Source organism: Terrapene carolina, unplaced genomic scaffold (genome assembly GCF_002925995.2).
Source record: "Terrapene carolina triunguis isolate 2854851 unplaced genomic scaffold, T_m_triunguis-2.0 Scaffold120, whole genome shotgun sequence".
Lineage (NCBI taxonomy): Eukaryota > Metazoa > Chordata > Testudines > Emydidae > Terrapene > Terrapene triunguis.
Window position 1 is genome coordinate 7,229,191 of NW_020664471.1, and position 17,589 is coordinate 7,246,779.

Sequence of the window (17,589 nt, forward strand, 5' to 3'; positions counted from 1 at the left end):
GTATGTTTAATATAATAAATTAATATAATTAATAATAATAAAATACAAAAAGCAATACACTTCTTAAATTCCTAGCCATACCGGCCCAAGTCTAGGCCTCCGATTGAGCTCTGCAGGGGAATTTGAGGCGACTTGGAATGATTAAAAAAGCCAACATTTCACACCATTTGTTTTATTCTGAGCAAAATGACAGTGGCCTTTTGAATCACAGAATATTATAACCGCTTCCCTGCCTTCAGAATGAACAAAGCGTCCCCTTCTTGTAATCATTTGCTGTGATAGTTTGACTAAGTATTATCTTTATTGAGAACAGCACATTTCTGATTAAAATAGGTCTCAATACTGTCAAACGTTTTGGATGTACATAGCTTACACTTCTCCTTTTAGAAAATAGAATAAATGAATATTTAGCTTTGTGCATTTCATAGGGAATTCATCAATGCTTCCATATTATAAGAGTGCATTATTGCTGCTTTGTAATATGTTCAGTGCCAGAAGCATGATAAATTACCACTGAAAACATTAATGTGCATGACTAACAATAGTAAAGCTATAAATTACCATAATTTTTATGCCCCCTGCAGCTAGTAGTACAACACAGTTTTTCAACCTTGTTTTCATTTGCTGAATGTAGACAAATTTATCATGTTATTGGTGTCTGCTAGAAAGACATACAAATGCAGACATTGTATTTCCAGGCATGAGATACTGTGCTCCCTGAAGTATTTATAATATAGACACAAAGACTATGATTGTCATTAAAAAATATAGGGAAAGGAACAACTCCAGTTAATGTTTATGCATCTAATATCTTAATGTATATTTGACTATTAAACTAAAGCTGTTAATTTTTGACAATGGTATGTAACAATCAGGTGTAACATGAAATATTACTAGTGATCTTGCTATGAACATTTTAATGTTTGCAGTATAGGCTAGGTCAATAAAATCACAAAGGAAAGAAAAAACCTCGTGTAAGTAAAGCTTGCAGATGTACAGCTCATAAGGGAGTGTGCAGTGTGCAGACATTCCTAATCATATTGTGAGTTTTTACTGTATCCATTGTGCTATTTTTTAAAAAAATGCTATTTTAAAAAAATTGATAATTACTTTAGATAGCTGAAGATTTAAAGTTAAGCTAACCGCGGTATTTGAGGTATTCAAGGTATTTTCCATAGTACACATCGTGAATCATAAGGCAATACCACAGATACTAAGGGTAACCCTATTTATTTTAGGCTAAATTGGCTAGTTTTTCAGAGTATGTGCATTCTCAATAATATATTTGGAAACAAATTATTTTTGTTATCCCTACAACTTGAAAAAGAAAGTTAAATGTCAGCAATTCCCTGCATAAATCATGCAACAGCAGAGCTAAAGGGTGTTCCAAGCTCAGCTTCTGACCTTAAAACTATTCTTAGTTGTTTCTTGTACCTTATTATTATAGCTGCTTTGTAACATGTGCAATGCCAAAAGCATGATAAGCAGCTATAATAAGGTATTTTATTAGAGTTGTTCTAATAGGATCTGAGAGGCTGAGCCTGGAACAGATTTCCTGTGTGACCTTAGGCAAGTCACTTACTCTCCCTGTCCCGCAGTTACCCATCTGTAAAACAGTATAATACTGTCCTCATTCACAGGGCTGTTTGGAGGATGAATAGATTAATGATTGAGAGTTGCTCAGTTGCTACGGTAATAGGGGCTACATAAGTACCATTGAATTAACAGTTGTACCTAACAGCACCAGCCAAGGTGGAGCCCTATTGTACTAACTGCTGTATAGACACATTTACTCTTCACTGCTTTTGATACTTACAGCAAAGAGTGGAAGAAACCAAGCTTCAATTCTTAATGACCTTACTTCCATACTTAATGGAGAAACTCAGCACCTTCTCTTACTGTACATGAGACCAAAGTGTGAAGTTCTTAAAGTCAGATACCACCCCATTATCTCAATGGGGTCACTAAGATAGGGTGCATTGTGGTTTTTGACATCAAAAACTATTGACAGGCTAAGCAGAAGCTTAAGGGATCCTGAAGGGGTCACTTTGTAATGGACTTTGCACACAGATTCCTGGTGGTTGGTTTGCAGAGGGTTGGAATAGAAGCCCCTGCACGAAAGATGAGTTCAGAGAAACCCCTTCTCTTCCTTCCTCTCACAAGGCCCATCATCTGAGAACTCCCCCCACCACCCATTGTTTCCCTTTTTTTGCATACACTGGCTCACCATTGGTCATGACAGTTTTAAGAGAAGTCTCAGTACGAGCAACACATTTAGAGCAAAATCATTGCGTGTGTATATCCCTGGGCTGGTTTAGAAAAGAAGTGGGAAAATCTTCCCTCCCCAGGCTGCAGAGTCGCTCTTGGCTACTACTGCTGCCTTAATGCTCCCTCTTTATGGGGAGATGAAGAGAGGAAAAATGCAGTAGCTCTACATCCCATCCACACCTGCCCCTCTGAAACTGTCACAGAGTAGAGTTCCAAGCAGTTCATGGGGTATTTATCTGCTGCTCCACCAAATTCTGCCCTTCTCCTTGTTCAGGGGAACAGCACAAGTTCTACAGCCAGAGAACACTCCCCAGCTGTAGAGGCTTAGGCAAGATTTGGGTCACATTTTGTTGCTGCTTTTTAAGCTTCTCGGCAACACTAGGATGCAAATATTGAGTATGTGTTTGGAAGGGGTGTGAGGTGGGCTTAGGATGGGTGAGGCAGAAAAATACAAATAGCTCAAAAATAAATTAACAAAACACTAAGTAGTTCCAGAAATGCAGCAGGATATTTCATCCAAATTAAGTGTTAAAGATTAGAGACAAAAACTTAAGATGGTTAATTTACATGAAGTCAAGATGGCTGCCTTCCTTTTGAAGAGTGTCACCAGATACAATGAGCTAGAGATGTCTCAGTAGAGGGTGACAGAAGCTACAGCACACCTGGGTCCACACACATGCAAACTAGAAGTTTTAGTCTACAGGGAAACCTTTTTGCCAGCAGGCTTAAACACTAACCACACTAAGGCCTGGTCTACACTGGGGAAAGAGTGGAAATCGATCTAAGTTACGCAACTTCAGCTATGTGAATAACATAGCTGAAGTCGACATACTTAGATCGACTTACTGTGGTGTCTTCACCACGGTGAGTCGACTGCTGCCGCTCCCCCGTTGACTCCGCCTGCGCCTCTCGTGGCGGTGGAGTACAGGAGTCGACGGGAGAGCACTCGGGATGGATTTATCGCAATCCGGCGGGTAGTGTAGACATACCCTGAGTATGTGGTTTAGAGCAAGGAAGGTCACTGTCAGTCATCTCCTCTACTCAGACAGCAGTTTTTCTACCAGACATCTCAACTCCAGCCAAGGTATAATATTATGCATATTGATACATGTACTCACAATTTGCTTTGTACAGTAACAATGTCAGATCTTTTCATATCAGTCTTTTCTCAGTCTTCCATGGAGCCCCTGCAGAAGAGGTCTATGGACACCTACAGTATATTGTACTTGTACTAAAATCCTGCAGAATTCTAGTGACCCAGTCGCCTCAGGCAAGTTATATTCTTTTCTATTTTGAATGGGTAAGTAAAATGTTATGGTCAGTGTGACAGAGTAAGTTTTATGTCTGGACTGGTAAATTAACCTGACAAGTTTGCAAGGCTGCCATTCTGTATTTCATCATTTTGTAGGTATTTCATTTTGAATATACAAAACTAATGAAACTGCCCACATATTTGGCAAAGAAATTCAAATTTTCTAAATTGTATTTCTTTATGCATCAAATGGTTGTTTCTTAGGCATATATACATAAAACCAACACAAAGATGAACTGCTTTGTAATTTCATGCATACTGTAGGAAAGCTGAACCTTTCGAGCACAACACTGATTTGGATTGAGAAGATCACATCCACACCAGATAGAAAAACATGAAATTCCTCTGAGTAATAATTACTTATTTGCACCCACTACGTTTACTTGGAAGGAAAACCAAAATTTCATAACAATCAGAGGCAGTGGGCCTGGGCCTGCCTGTTCTTAATTATCCCTCTTTTCAGGCCTCCAGGTTCTGCAATGGGCTACTGTGGCTCAAGAGGATCTAGAGCCCCCTGCCCACCTCACCCTGACTGAGCAACATAGGCCTCGGTCTACCTACCTGGTACTGATGCCACAAAAATCCTAGTACTGTTTTCTCCCCTCACGCTCAAGCTGTGGCTCTCTCAAGTGTTGAATTGGCTCACCACCAAAATGCAGCCACCAGTCATGGGCTGATTGGGCTGTACCAATCTGCAGCCACCCCAAATGCAGACAGTTTCAGAGCTGGAGGACCTCTCACTTTGAGTACATTAAACTGTATGCTTTGGTAACAGATGGCCCATAGTCCGGCCATCTCCAGTTGTGATCGTAAAACAGAGAATGGTATGTTACAATGTACAGCGACCCAAGTGATGCTATCAAGTCATGGGAATGTTTGACCTGTACATACAAATACAGAATTAGTACCAGTTAAATCTAAACCCTACCCAATGAGATGTTCTAAGCCCCCTGCTGAAAGAAAATTGGTTCAGTGGAACAGAGAATTAAAGGGACTCTTACCGTTCCATGAGACAAACTACCAGATTGATTGAGGGTCCAATTCCAGGCAGGATCTGGGACCTGTCAGCCAAATGTGGGTTCCACCATCCCTATCTGCAGATGAACATCACTGTCACTTTCCCCATCAGCTCCAGCAGCTGGGTGTGTAGCAGCTTGCTCTGTGGGTGTGTTCAATTTGCTTCAAATGGTGGCCCAGACTTCAAAATGTACAGGCCTATCCCTCACTTATGCTGTTTTGACTTCACTTGCTGGAACACAAAACTATGAAATTGAGGAAGATTTGTAAGATGACCTCTAAAATAAGAGCTGTGGCATTACAGAAAGGGTTGCAAACCAGCAGACCGAGTCTTCAATTATGTTGATATTATACTGACATACATTTACTGTAGCTGTAGCTTTAGAAATGAGAAATGTCTCCATTTTAAAATGAGATAAACTAAATAGTTAGTCTTGCTTGCAGATAGGCACTCAACCATTGAGCTGTGATTGAAATTTCAGCTATTAATGCAGTTATCTTGATGATACACAAGCACTAGCTGCCAGATACTTAGAACTAACTGGGTCTGGTATATTGAACTGTATATTCTGTCTGTTTCCAACATGAGGTCCTCTACATCCATCACAATCTGGTTGCCAGAATCTATCCCCTCCCCATCCAAATAACACAAGTGTCCTTAAAAGACTATACAATTACTTGCAGAATCCCTAAATAAAAAAAACTTGGCTAAAAAGAAAACCAGCTAATTCTGCAAAAAATATACTTCCCTATCATATTACTTTGCACTTAAAATCTAGGAAATGAATAATTAAGGATATCATAAATCCACACTGCCCACGCAATAAACATATTAATCTTGCCAGGTATAACACAATGCTTATTTTAATCACATTCATCATCTTAGCTTTCCCAATATAGTATTCTTTCATCAGTAAATTCAAAGTATAAACAAAGAAAATTAACTATGGAAGTACCATTTCCACAATGAAACCAAGTTCAGTTTGCACTTGAAGCACATATTCACCCATTTTGTGCATGAAGAATGCATGTTATTCTCCCCCCAAAATTATATAATGCATTACATCTTATCCTTCCCCAATTTATGCTTTGAGTATAGGATGGATTTTCTGGGAGTTTACAATTAAATTGATTAGTTTGAGTTAAAATTAATTAAAAATATATCCCTTACAAAATTTCAATGTCAGATTTTTCTCCTGAATAATCTAAATATTAATGCAGACGCTTCCAAGTTCTCAAAGTTAGAACTCACCAAAACCTTTTCCATAAGCTACATTTAAGCAATTTTTTATGATTAATATTCACTTTCCCATTATTTTTCATTCACGTAAGTTTCTTCTTCAGTGAGACTGATCAATATTGTACTTCAGAAAATTCCACATAGAATTGCCCTCTTTCAAAATGACTGCCTCTCCTTTATCATCAATAAGACTGAGATCATACTTTGCCCACAGTTAGGTAGCCGTTTTGAGATGACCATCTCTCATTTGTTCTCAGTAGGACTTAGGCCACAGGTTGCTCTTTAACACAGATGGGTGCTGGCCTCATTTTCACTGGAAATAATCGGAGGCAGTGCCCTTTTGAAAAAGGGCATCTTAAAATGAAGATAGTGTTGGTCTTGATCCCACTGAGATCAACGGGAGATGGCAGTCAATTTTGAATTGCATCATCCTCTGCTGTAAAGTAAACCTTTAATACCAAATCTGTATGGTCTCCCAGAGCAGACCTGTTGCACCAGATCTACTCAAGAAGAGGAAAGCCTATGCATGTGGAGGGGGATTGGTGCATGCCACATACAGGGGGATGTGCAAGAAATGGGGAATTTGGAGGACAAGATGTAGAGGTGAACTGGGGTGTGTACACTGTGGTTTTGCACTGCTCTGGCAATGCAAAGCAGCTGTAAGCACAGCTTAATGGGCCCATATGCACTGATTGCTTTGTACTGCTCCAGAGCATACTGGTGTACATAAATTACTACTAGTTTTTAATTGTCTAAGGTTCGTACTTCATATAATTAGAATCATCATGTGCCCTATAGTAACACCATGGGGGGGGGGGAGGGGGAAATCTAATGCATCTAACATTCAGTTTCATCCATTGGCACAATGGTGTCTGTATTTTAAATGGCAGTTACCCGATAGTAGCCTCACCCCATCAGCTGATGCTATGCACAACCTTGGTGCAAGATGTTATCATGTTATATCTCTCTAACAGTCACAGAGAGAGATTGTTCATTTATTACTTGATTATTTTTAATGGTACGAATAAACCTTGCGCTGGGAATCTGCATTTTACAATATTTATGGACAAAGGTTAAATAGATCTCACTCCAACTTCAAGATTGAAGCTCTAATTTTATTTGTTAGCAAATGTGCTTTGTTAACTCGATATGGGTATTTAAAACAATGGCATAATTCTTCTACATTTTTAAAGACTGCTTGGGATAAGGACCATCATACATGTAGTTTTGCATTGTCTTTTTCTTCTTGCATTTCTATAGCACCTTCCAGCCAAAGATCCCAAAATGTTTAACTATGAATTCAGCTTTATACTATCCTCTCTTTCCTCAGAGAGGTGTAATCTTCATCACGCCCAATTGCGATCCGAGGCACGAGGTGGGGTTTAGTGACTTGTCTAAGATTTCTCAGTAAGTCAGTGGCAGCCTGTATGTCAAGCCTCTCAGTTCCAGGTCTTAACTCTGAGGCCATATGGAGGCCACTATGTATTTTACTTTACACCAGGATTGTTTTCTATCTGAAGTGCATTTGCTAGTGATATTTGGAAAATAAAAAAGATTCACCCTTATGCCATCAGTCATCCATTGAGAGCGATTCCATTCTGTTCACAGACACACACTGTGCCGTACGGACTACTCACAGGCAGGAATGTTTGGTTTTTCTTTGCTTATTCACAACGGTAAAAGGTATGTTTTATTCTCTATGCCTTCTTTCCCTTTAGTAGCTAACAGCACAATGCTTATCTTCAACATCTTGGGACTTTGCATTGTTAACCATGAGATCTGGATATGCAAATTGCTACAAATACTTATGCAAATAAAACACAGACCTCAGTCTTCTGGCAAGTTACCAATGCTGCCCTTGCACTGGAAGTGACGGCCACTCCCCTCCATTGCTATATTAGACATCCCTGTCCTTGATTTTCACACAGCATGGAATTAAGCGGACTAGTAGCAGTGGCAACATGTAGTTATGAAATGGCTTGCAGCACAACATGACTCATTCACCAGTGTAAGAGGTAGAAATATTGACCCCACTTTTACCTCTACAACCCAAGTGGTTAGCAAGAGGAGGAACATTTAAGGCATGTAGAACATACTTAAGGAGAAGCAAAACTGAAATGTGTGCAATTTTATTTGATCTACACAATAGGTACAAATTAACTGAAAAGAAAGTTGACTTAAAAAAAAACAAAAAACAAACAAATCACAGAACCTCGTCCAGAGACCCAGCAAAGGAAGGGAAAGGCAGCATAGAGCAGTTATAGGTAAGTATTACCAAGCAGCTTCTACCTTTCCACAAATGTAGAGAGTGTACATTTACTAACAAGAATATATTTGTGAACTTTGATGTACAGCTTCACACTGCAGTGGACATTACAATGACAATTTCCCTCAAAAGCAGTCCCAGCTACTGGCTGGTGGTTCTTAAGAGCCATGGAAGTTGCTGTTTTTAAGCCCGATCCAAAGCTCACTGAAGTCAATGGAAAGGCTCACTGATTTCCCTGGGCTTTGGAGGAGAGCCATACTGAAAAGTGAGTTACATATAGGGTATTGACAGTAAACTTCAGTGGAACCAGGAGCCAGAGTGTAGTCAGCTTTCACCAGGTCAAATATAAAAAAATGACAGCGATAAGTGACTGTTCTATTGTCGAGTCGGCAGCTCTACAGGAGTAAACAGTATTTCTACTAATAAATGCATGTCTCAGTTACAGTTTAGTCACTGAAGGCCAGGTTTAAAACACATACTTTGTTTGAGTAAATTATATTACACTGAAGTAATTACATATTCAATTTTGTTTTATTTTTTCTAACAATATTAAATACATTCAACATCTTTCATAGTCACAAACAACCAAAGCATGAAAATATTTATACATCATGTGATGAGATTTCTTGCCTTTTTTGCCTCAATTTATCTGCGTAGAAATAGAAGGACTCCTATAAATAGAGGAGAGGGAGAAAAAAAAATCAATATTCTTGCACTGAAAGTTACTAATTGTGAATAAAACCCCACACTTTCTGCGAAAAGCCAAATCCATTTATTGTTATATGCTATGCACTAGTTATCCTATGTCAAGGTTTATAGAATAATTTAAGAAAAATACTTATGTTGAGAAAAAGAGAAAAGGAAAATTTTGTATGAAATGCTTAAGAAAATACCATCAAAAATTTTCACTTATATAAAAATCAAGATATTTCCCAACCTCAATCGGCAATTGTGTGTTTGAGAATAAATAAATAAAATAAAGGAAGCATCTCAGAAGCATCAAGTCATATTAAATAAGAAAAGAAATAAGAAAATGGAGTGGAGGAACATTAGAACATTGAAGTAGGAATTCCACTAGCTTAGGGGGAAAAAAAACCCCATCTTCACTGCTAGTAGGGAGGTTAAAAAAGGTATTAAGTGATATCATGTGTTAAAATTAAACTAAAGAACCCCAAATGAGGTTTAAACTACAGTAAGCTGCGTAAAACTGCTCCTAGAAAATGCACATCTTCCTTTGAACCTCTAGGGCAGTTTAGTGCAAGTATCTCGAGGCAGTATTTAGCCCTTAATTCAGTTTACAAAACTGAAAAAGGAAGGAGAGAACAGTTTCTTATTACTACGTACTGTAAAGAAAAACATACAGAGAAATTATATGCAACAAAGGCTTAGAAAAAAAGGCAGAAAAAATTGATTTAAAAAAATCAAAATGGCTGGAAACAGCAACTAATAAAAAATATGAACTATAAGAAGTATAGATCAAAGGAAGGAAAGCATCTTAACTCTTCAGACCCTGGTATTTGTAGACCACGGGTGGGGAACCTACGGCCAGCGGGCCAGATCCAGCCCATTGCTTATTTTATTCAGCCCACAGTAAGTCTCGACACTGTGGGCCGGAAGCCCTGAGCCTGGGTGCCCCCCTACGGGGCTGGAGCCGCAAGCACTGGTTTGCCTCACCTCAGGTGGCAAGCCCCGGACTTCGGCGCTCCCCTCCCGTGGGGTTGGAGCCACAAGCGCTGGCTCGCCCCACCGTGGCAGGAAGCCCCAAGACTCGCCCCCCACCCGCAGGGCTGGAACCACGAGTGCCAGCTCGCCCTGCCGTGGGCGGGAAGCCCCAAGACTCGCCCCCCACCCGCAGGGCTGGAACCACGAGTGCCAGCTCGCCCTGCTGTGGGTGGGAAGCCCCAGCCTCGGCATCCCCCACTCCCTCCCGCAGGGCTGTGTGTGGTTTTTACTGTGGGTCAATGGCCCGTGATAGAAAAAAGGTTCCCCACCCCTGCTGTAGACTCTACGCCAAACGAATGCACTGGAGGAAACATATTTTCACTCTCCCCAAAACAGTTTCATGCATCTGTTGCTCTCAGGAAAGGGGCATTTATAAAGGGGCAAAGCTATGTATTTTTTATTAGTAAAGCCAGAAAGAGTCAAGCTACAATGGGAAAATTAATTCTACAGCTTTAAAATCCCATCGTATTATTGCAATGTAAAATAACGTACATTAGAAATAAAACAAGCAATTACCAGGCACTAAAATCCTTTGTTATTACAATACACATTCTAAAAATCATTTTAAGTTGAAACATTGAGGTAAATGCCTCAAGGATATTTGATAAACACTCACCTGTAGATGAGTGCCGATAAGGATCCTGTACTTTAAATACAAAAAGCCTCAGAAGGTTCTCTTCTCCCATAAATCAAACCCAACGCAAGATTAATACTGTACCTACAAAACTCAGCACTTCATACATTGACTCCTTTGAGGGTTCTCCATGGACATAGAATCCCGATGTAGTTAAGTAGGCAACTTCTTTTATTAACATGGAACATATACAAGTCTGCAGAGCTATTTCTTTTTAATCAGAAAAAACACTCACAGGGGGTTCAGTGAACGGGACAGGCTCTCCTGCATTCTTCAGCAGAATTGCCAAACGTTTTAGAAATAGCTCATCTGTGTGAATATTCTCGGCCTTCATTTTCTCAAACAGAGCTTTTGCAGAAACAACGTCGTTGTCTAATGCTAAGGGAAAAAAAATAAAAGTTACAGCAGATGTCTGTTAACAGTTTCTCTTCAGCTGTACACTTCATGACAAATAGACTTCTAGTTTCCTTTATCTCTTAAGGCCAATTCGACCATCACAATACTGATAAAAAAACAAATCCAGTCCACAAAGCAATTTTCTTTTCTCTTTTGCAATGAGGCTGGATGATGGATTCCTTTGGCGTTTGCTAGACAGAGATAGGAGCTACACATTGAGAAGGAAAACATTCTAAGGCTTGAGATGTTTAGGCTACGTCTACACTATAAGCTAAAGGGTGCGATTCCCAGCTTGGGTAGGTATACCCATGCTAGCTCTCCTCGAGCTGGCATGCTAAAAATAGTAGTGTAGCCAGAGTAATATGGCCATCCCGCTTACAAACCCACCTGAACCCTGTGGGTGCGTACTCAGTACAGCTAGCGCATGCCGCCACTGCTCATGCTATCTCGGCTACACTATGTTTAGCATGCTAGCTTGAGGACAGCTAGTGCATGTTTACACAAGCTGGCAATTATACCCCTACCTCATAGCATAGATGTAGCCATAGAGCCAATGGCCTCTTATTGGAGTGAATGATAGAGACCAACTGTATTGCAGTTCAGATCAGTGAATCCTAGGTCTGTGAATTGCAGACTCATTTTCCCTTTCAAATAATCATGGCATGATCCAAAACTCTGTGCTGAGCTTGTTGCTCACTTTGAAAGTTACCTACTTGGAAATCCCTTTTACACAAAATGCACAACAAATCTGTATTCACATGGGCATCACATCACATTCAGATGTTAAAACTGTACATCTGCAATGAGGGATAAACTCCAGGATCTTCAGCTCCAAAGATACAAGCCTCTACAGCTCTAACTAAAGGAGACTCTCCATTAGCTGTCACCATAGCAGCAGAATGCTTTTCTTCTGTGGGCCAGTCAGAGGGGAATGATACACCAACACACACTATATGTTGTGATAGTGAAAGGAGAACACAGAACCTTTTAGAAAACCTGCTGGAACACTCCCATTCCAGAACATCCCCAAAACATTTCTCTATATTTTTTCCCAAACAGGTTTTTCCTTTTAATGTTTCAAACTAGGTCCATTCCATCTTACCAACCAGGAGCAAATCTCTTCTTGAGATATTAACCTTTAAGAAAGAGAGACTGATTTAAAGCTTAATTGTTTTGGAGATTGCCAATGTTTCTCTAGATATAGAATACATGGCTCATCATCTGTATCAGCCTCTAGCTAATAGATTTCTCACATACATGAAACTCCTCTCACCGCTTGCTACTGGAAGGAAATAGCTTTATTTCTCTTCCTTCCAAAATAGAAGTAGAAGCAGAAAGAAAGTGGTCTCTGCTCATTTGTTCCTCCCGCAGCCTACACCTTTGGGTCCACCCCCCTCCTCCTGACCATGATTAACTTTGCTACTATCCAAAGCTTTCCCCAGGCAGCATGAAGTTGAAATGATCCTTGACAGTTCTGCTGCTGCCAACAGGGTTCTAACAGCAGTAAAACTGTCCTGTTATGTTAATTTTGCTGCTGGTTGGCGAACACAGAAGCAGCAGAAGAACTGGAGTTGGCCTTTCTGTAGGCTTAGGAAGACCTTGTTGTATTGGTTAATATTTTGTTCATCTTTGGAAGTTATCTTAAAAATCATAAACGTTACAAACTTCATTTTTTTTAAAAAAAGAAAGCTTAAATTCTGTGGAATCTGATAGTTTAGACCCTACATTCACCAGGGAAAAGCTTCCCACTCACACCTGGTGAGTGGGTGAACTTCTTTTTCAATGTGGGAGGCTACAGAACCTGCACAATGTGACAGTTTAATGAAAGTATAATAGAATTGTTAACTTCCCATTTCTTTAAACTAGAAGTATCTATTGTATGAAAAACAAAAATGAGAAAGATCTAACACCTGGATTATGTTCAATGGACCACACAACTGAGATTTCACTTGATAATTCTCCATTCTTGAAAGAAAAGCAGTTTGAAGGAATTTTTTTGCCACATGCAAGAATCCAATCCCACAGGAGGATAACATTTCAGATAAGAACAAAAGTGAACGCCCCCTTACTTGTTCATAGTTGGAGATGTCTGCAATAGTCAATCCTCACTTTCCTTTTAGAATAGAAAATAATTCCTCTGTGGGAAGAGGTGGCCTGTGTTCCTACCACAAGCTTGCAAAACTCTCAGGAAAGTATTCGCCTTAGTACAAAATTGACTTGCCTACAATTTATCATGATGACTGACAGTAACAGAAAACTAATGATATTTTATTTGCCCAACAAACAATTACTCTGGATGAATAGAATTTCACAAGGCTGACTACAGATGGATGAGCAATTCGGATTCAGGGAAGACTAGAGGCTGTCAATAATATAAGGTCAAATTCAGCAAAGATTGAACCACCTTCTGTAGAATGATTTGTGAAAAGGGTCCCTAAAAAGAAAGGGAGAGACCCAGACAATCAAAAAAGGACATTTAGTAGGACAAAGAATTCAGATCTTCTAGATTACTTGTAAGAACGCACCAACTGGACGTGACTTATCTGTTAAAAAAATCTTTGAACATTTAGAAGTGAGATTTAGCTGCCATATTCATGCCAAAAGACCCTCCCCTGGCTTTTGTAGGTAATTCTGTGTTAGCTTAGAAGACGACCTCATTTATAACAAAATTATGTGACTGCAAAACTGGCTAAACTATTGCTATTTTTTTAAGGTTGCTGCACAAATGTGAAGAATCTAAGCTCTCTTTTTTTTTTTTTTTTAAAGTCATGTTTCTAGTCCTTGTATTTGCAAAGACAGTCTTCCAGCTGAAATGAATGATCACTGTCCTCTTTATAATAGCCCTTAACATATACATTTATATGTATTTGGGGAGAGGGCATGTGCACCCACACTTCTGCCTTCCCCTCGCCCCTAAAGTCCCAATAGATATCTAGTAGATCAGATGGGGAAGTGTACCAGGAATCTGCTAAAACTGGTAAACATGGAACTAGGCAACTACATGAAGTTCTAAAGGAAGTCAAACAGATAGCAGTACCAAGTTCACTATCTGATGGGATTTTTATTTGGGCAAACAGGACAGGGAATAGTTGTTTAAAAAAACCCAAAAACCTCACAATGCTGGTTTAGAATGCTACCTTCAGAGCAAGGCAGGTTACAGAACATCTTTGCTTCAAACTCTGTAGTGGCTACTCATTAGTTTCCAAGAACTATGGTGCTGGTTATGGGACCGTTATTTTTGGCTCTTCCCTTATGTATAGGTGACAGCAGTTTAGGTCGGTTAAAAACACATTTGCTGTCTATTCCTGGAATACCACCTCTAAGACAAAGAGTGGGGAATTTTCAAGTACATGGTCATTCACTTATGGAGCTTACTTTCATTGGTGTCTTGCCAGAGTTAGGTGACCTTCAGTGAACAGAAAGCAGCAGAGTTCTGGATGGCGATACGATAAGGTCTACCAAACAGTGAAGGAAGCCACTGAATTGAAGAATCATTGGGGGGTTTGTTTTGTTAGTGACTGCATTGTTTTGAATTATATGAGGTTACTAGTGTTGCAATGATAGGTGGCATATTTATTGTGTGAGAACCTCTACAGTTCCTCTCAATAAAGGTTTTCTGATTTTTTTAAACAACATTATATTATCCTCTGGTGGGGAGAATGGTGGTGGTTTGTCTTTTGATTTTGCATTTTTGACACATTTTGCCGAGAGGTTTATTCCTTTTTGCTTTACTGTATACTCATGGAGAAGATTACATTATCTCTCTTTAAATAAAACTGGAGCTCCGTGTCACAATAAGCTAGGCTCAGGACACAGAGGCATGTAAGATTCTATCTGTATGCTGTCAGAGGGGTTGCATGTCCTGGCATTTCAACTTTGGATATGCTGCAGTCAGGCATCCAAATAAGTGGCCAAATAAGAGCCTGACTTTAGCACCCATATATACAAGTTTTAGAGAGATAAAACAATATTCACTGTGTTCACGGTGTGTTCCCAACAGGACTAATGAGATCACTTAAGTGTTGCAAAATGTTGCTGGAGTTAAGGCAAAAGTTATCTTCCCTTTCAGGCCATGGAAATACTACTACTGCAGTATCTGCCACTTCCCCTGAAGAGTTCTGGCCAGGGATCCACTAGCCACTCTCCTATCCATGCCATTCGCCACAGCCACTGTGACAACTACTGTGGTACACTACACATCAATGCATGAGGAGGAAGTGAAGTCCTCCTAGGTGGCTCTCCTCAATGTCTGGGACACCCTGCACCTCCTGCAAAGCAGAACCTTCCTGGGTCAACTGCTTTTGAGACCTTCCATGGCCCTTCTGAAGGCCTCAAGATATGCTCCTTACTAAACATCAATTTCAAATGTAATAAGTTACCATGACATTTCAGGAGGTAAGAGTATACAATTTCCATTTCTGGGAAGTCAGGAACCAGATCTAGCAGCGTCTTGATTTTCTGCCCCTAGGAAATTAAATACAAACAACAGAAACAGTGCTTACAATAAGTCTTAAAAAACAGGGCTATACTAACTTGGGCACTTATATTTCCATTATGGCTGAGTCTTTCAGATGAAATTTATAAGAGGACTGGACTATTCAATTTGACGGCTGATCTTCACATTTCTTTTCATTATTTCACATGCAGCATGAAAAACTGGGGACAAAATATTAAAAATAGTTTCCCAAATCTATTATTAGGCTTTTCAAGTCAGTGGGACTGTTGCCAATGCCTTTGATGGAGCCGGGATTTCACTCCCCCATGTTCAAAAATGCAGAGCAACCATCAGCTCCCATTGGCCCTAGTACAAGCTGTTGGTCAGTCCCCCCCCCCCCCTTTTTTTTTTTTTTAAAATCAGGCCATTAATTAAGCTACCTAAAATATGAATTTAAGAAACTAACTTTAGTTTCTAATTTTTGAAACTCTTGCCCTGCAAGTACAAAATAATGATACAAATTAAATAAAATCTATATCTAAAAACAATGAAGTAGTTTCTTTCCTCACTTTTTTTAATATGTGGAAGGATTTCAAATTATGTAGAATCAGGGTGTATGCAAGAACCTGCACACATATGCAAACCATGTATATATGTGCATAAAACTGATATGCCCTAATTTGAAATGTGCCCTCTAATGCAAACCTCATTATACAGTGATTGGCCTGGCTAACTGGTTTGTGATCTTACAATGCAGCTAACAAATAAGCTTAAATTTTCACATTGGAAAATATGTGCATGCTTACTGTAGTACAGAAAACAGACAGTTATAGTGGACTGAGTAAGAGGAAGTTGCATAAAAATGTGTGAAGTTTGGACTCCCCATTACATATTGAGAACAGAGGAATTGTTGAACTAAAAAAGAAACAGAATTATAATATTCTGTAAACACCCAGGCACATTTAGTATTCACAATAAAATAAACTGGGTTCCTGATGCGAGTTCTATAGATTAATGATGTACTCTGAAGTTAATGTTAAAACTGTTGATATTTTGAATGGGAAAAAGAAAAAGCAATGTCTGATCAAAGCTAGCTTTGAACACCACAGTAATTAACTTTGTTAGTATGCTTTGGCTCAACTTTCTTGCTGGGCTGACAAACCTTCTTGCGACACGTTAATATACAATATACAAAGTGTTCTAAATTCCAAACTCATCCAAAAGTTGTTATCGAGGACTGATTAAATAAGAATGCTGCTAATATATTTAATTACATTCATGCAAATATACCTGTCCTGGTTTTTGTGAAGATTTAGCAATGAAAGCCAACAGAATTCCCTTTTGTTCAGCTATTCCACCACATCTCTTTAAAAAAAAAAAAAAGAAAGTTAAAATTAGAACAGCATAAGTGACTGTAGCTTCTTGATAAACAAACCGGCTAAGGTGAACATTTCCCATTAAAAAGGTTCACAATAATACAGTAATACATCATTAGCTAGCAGTAAGGCCTAATAAAAGACCATTAATTAAAAAATACCCCCAAAATAAAAACAAGTGCATGCCATGCCAAGCTTTTGTAAATGCTGTCCGTGGCATGGTAAGCATGAAGTTTGTTTAAAAGAAAAGGGAGAAAAAATTAAATGCCTTAACATCCCACAGAAATGAGGCTTAGGTCTGCAAAAGAAAGAGGGGGGAAAAGAGAAACACTATTCCTCTCCAATTATATTGCCAAGCATTCACAAGTGAGCTAGGGATCATAAGGTTAATTATACATTTAATAAGGTGTCAGGGAGATAACTGCTCGTTTCTTTATAAAAATTAAAACGTACAAAGCAAGTTCTCTTTAAAGTATAATTACCTACACTTATGCATACAAAAGGACTGATTTCAATCTCTCTATTTTATAAAAGGCTTTCATTGCAACAGACAGCCAGTGCTTGAGAGACAAAAGTTAAACTTAAAAAAAGTTTATGTGACAGACCAGATAAATCAAGTGTCTATCCCATCTTAGAAACTATAGTAAAATCAAATGCAAGACAATATTTTAGTTTATGCTCATTGTGTCATTCTTATACATTTTAAAATACACATTGCTTCTTATAACATTTAAATCATACTACAAATACTAAAATTCACAGTAGGAACGAAAACACTTTGGGGAGGGTATATACACACATAAAATGAATTTATAATATAAACTGATATTTTAGACATGTATGAACAATAAATAATTCTCCACTGCATTAAGAATATACTATGTATATAATATTGTTTGACAAGTTCTTGAAGGTCCAGGTGA

General features: G+C 38.9%; 1 protein-coding gene across 1 annotated transcript in view; it reads right to left on the reverse strand.

Moving 5' to 3' along the window:
* Positions 1-7,950: 7,950 nt before the first annotated feature.
* LRPPRC (leucine rich pentatricopeptide repeat containing) overlaps positions 7,951-17,589 on the reverse strand; it is a 168,391-nt gene continuing 158,752 nt past the window's right edge. The window contains exons 35-38 of the mRNA XM_026652508.1: positions 16,581-16,655; positions 15,235-15,319; positions 10,695-10,837; positions 7,951-8,774 (exon numbers count right to left, since the gene is read on the reverse strand). Coding sequence (XP_026508293.1) covers positions 8,706-8,774; positions 10,695-10,837; positions 15,235-15,319; positions 16,581-16,655 — 372 coding nt within the window. The 3' untranslated portion in view covers positions 7,951-8,705. The remainder of the gene's footprint in view (positions 8,775-10,694; positions 10,838-15,234; positions 15,320-16,580; positions 16,656-17,589) is intronic.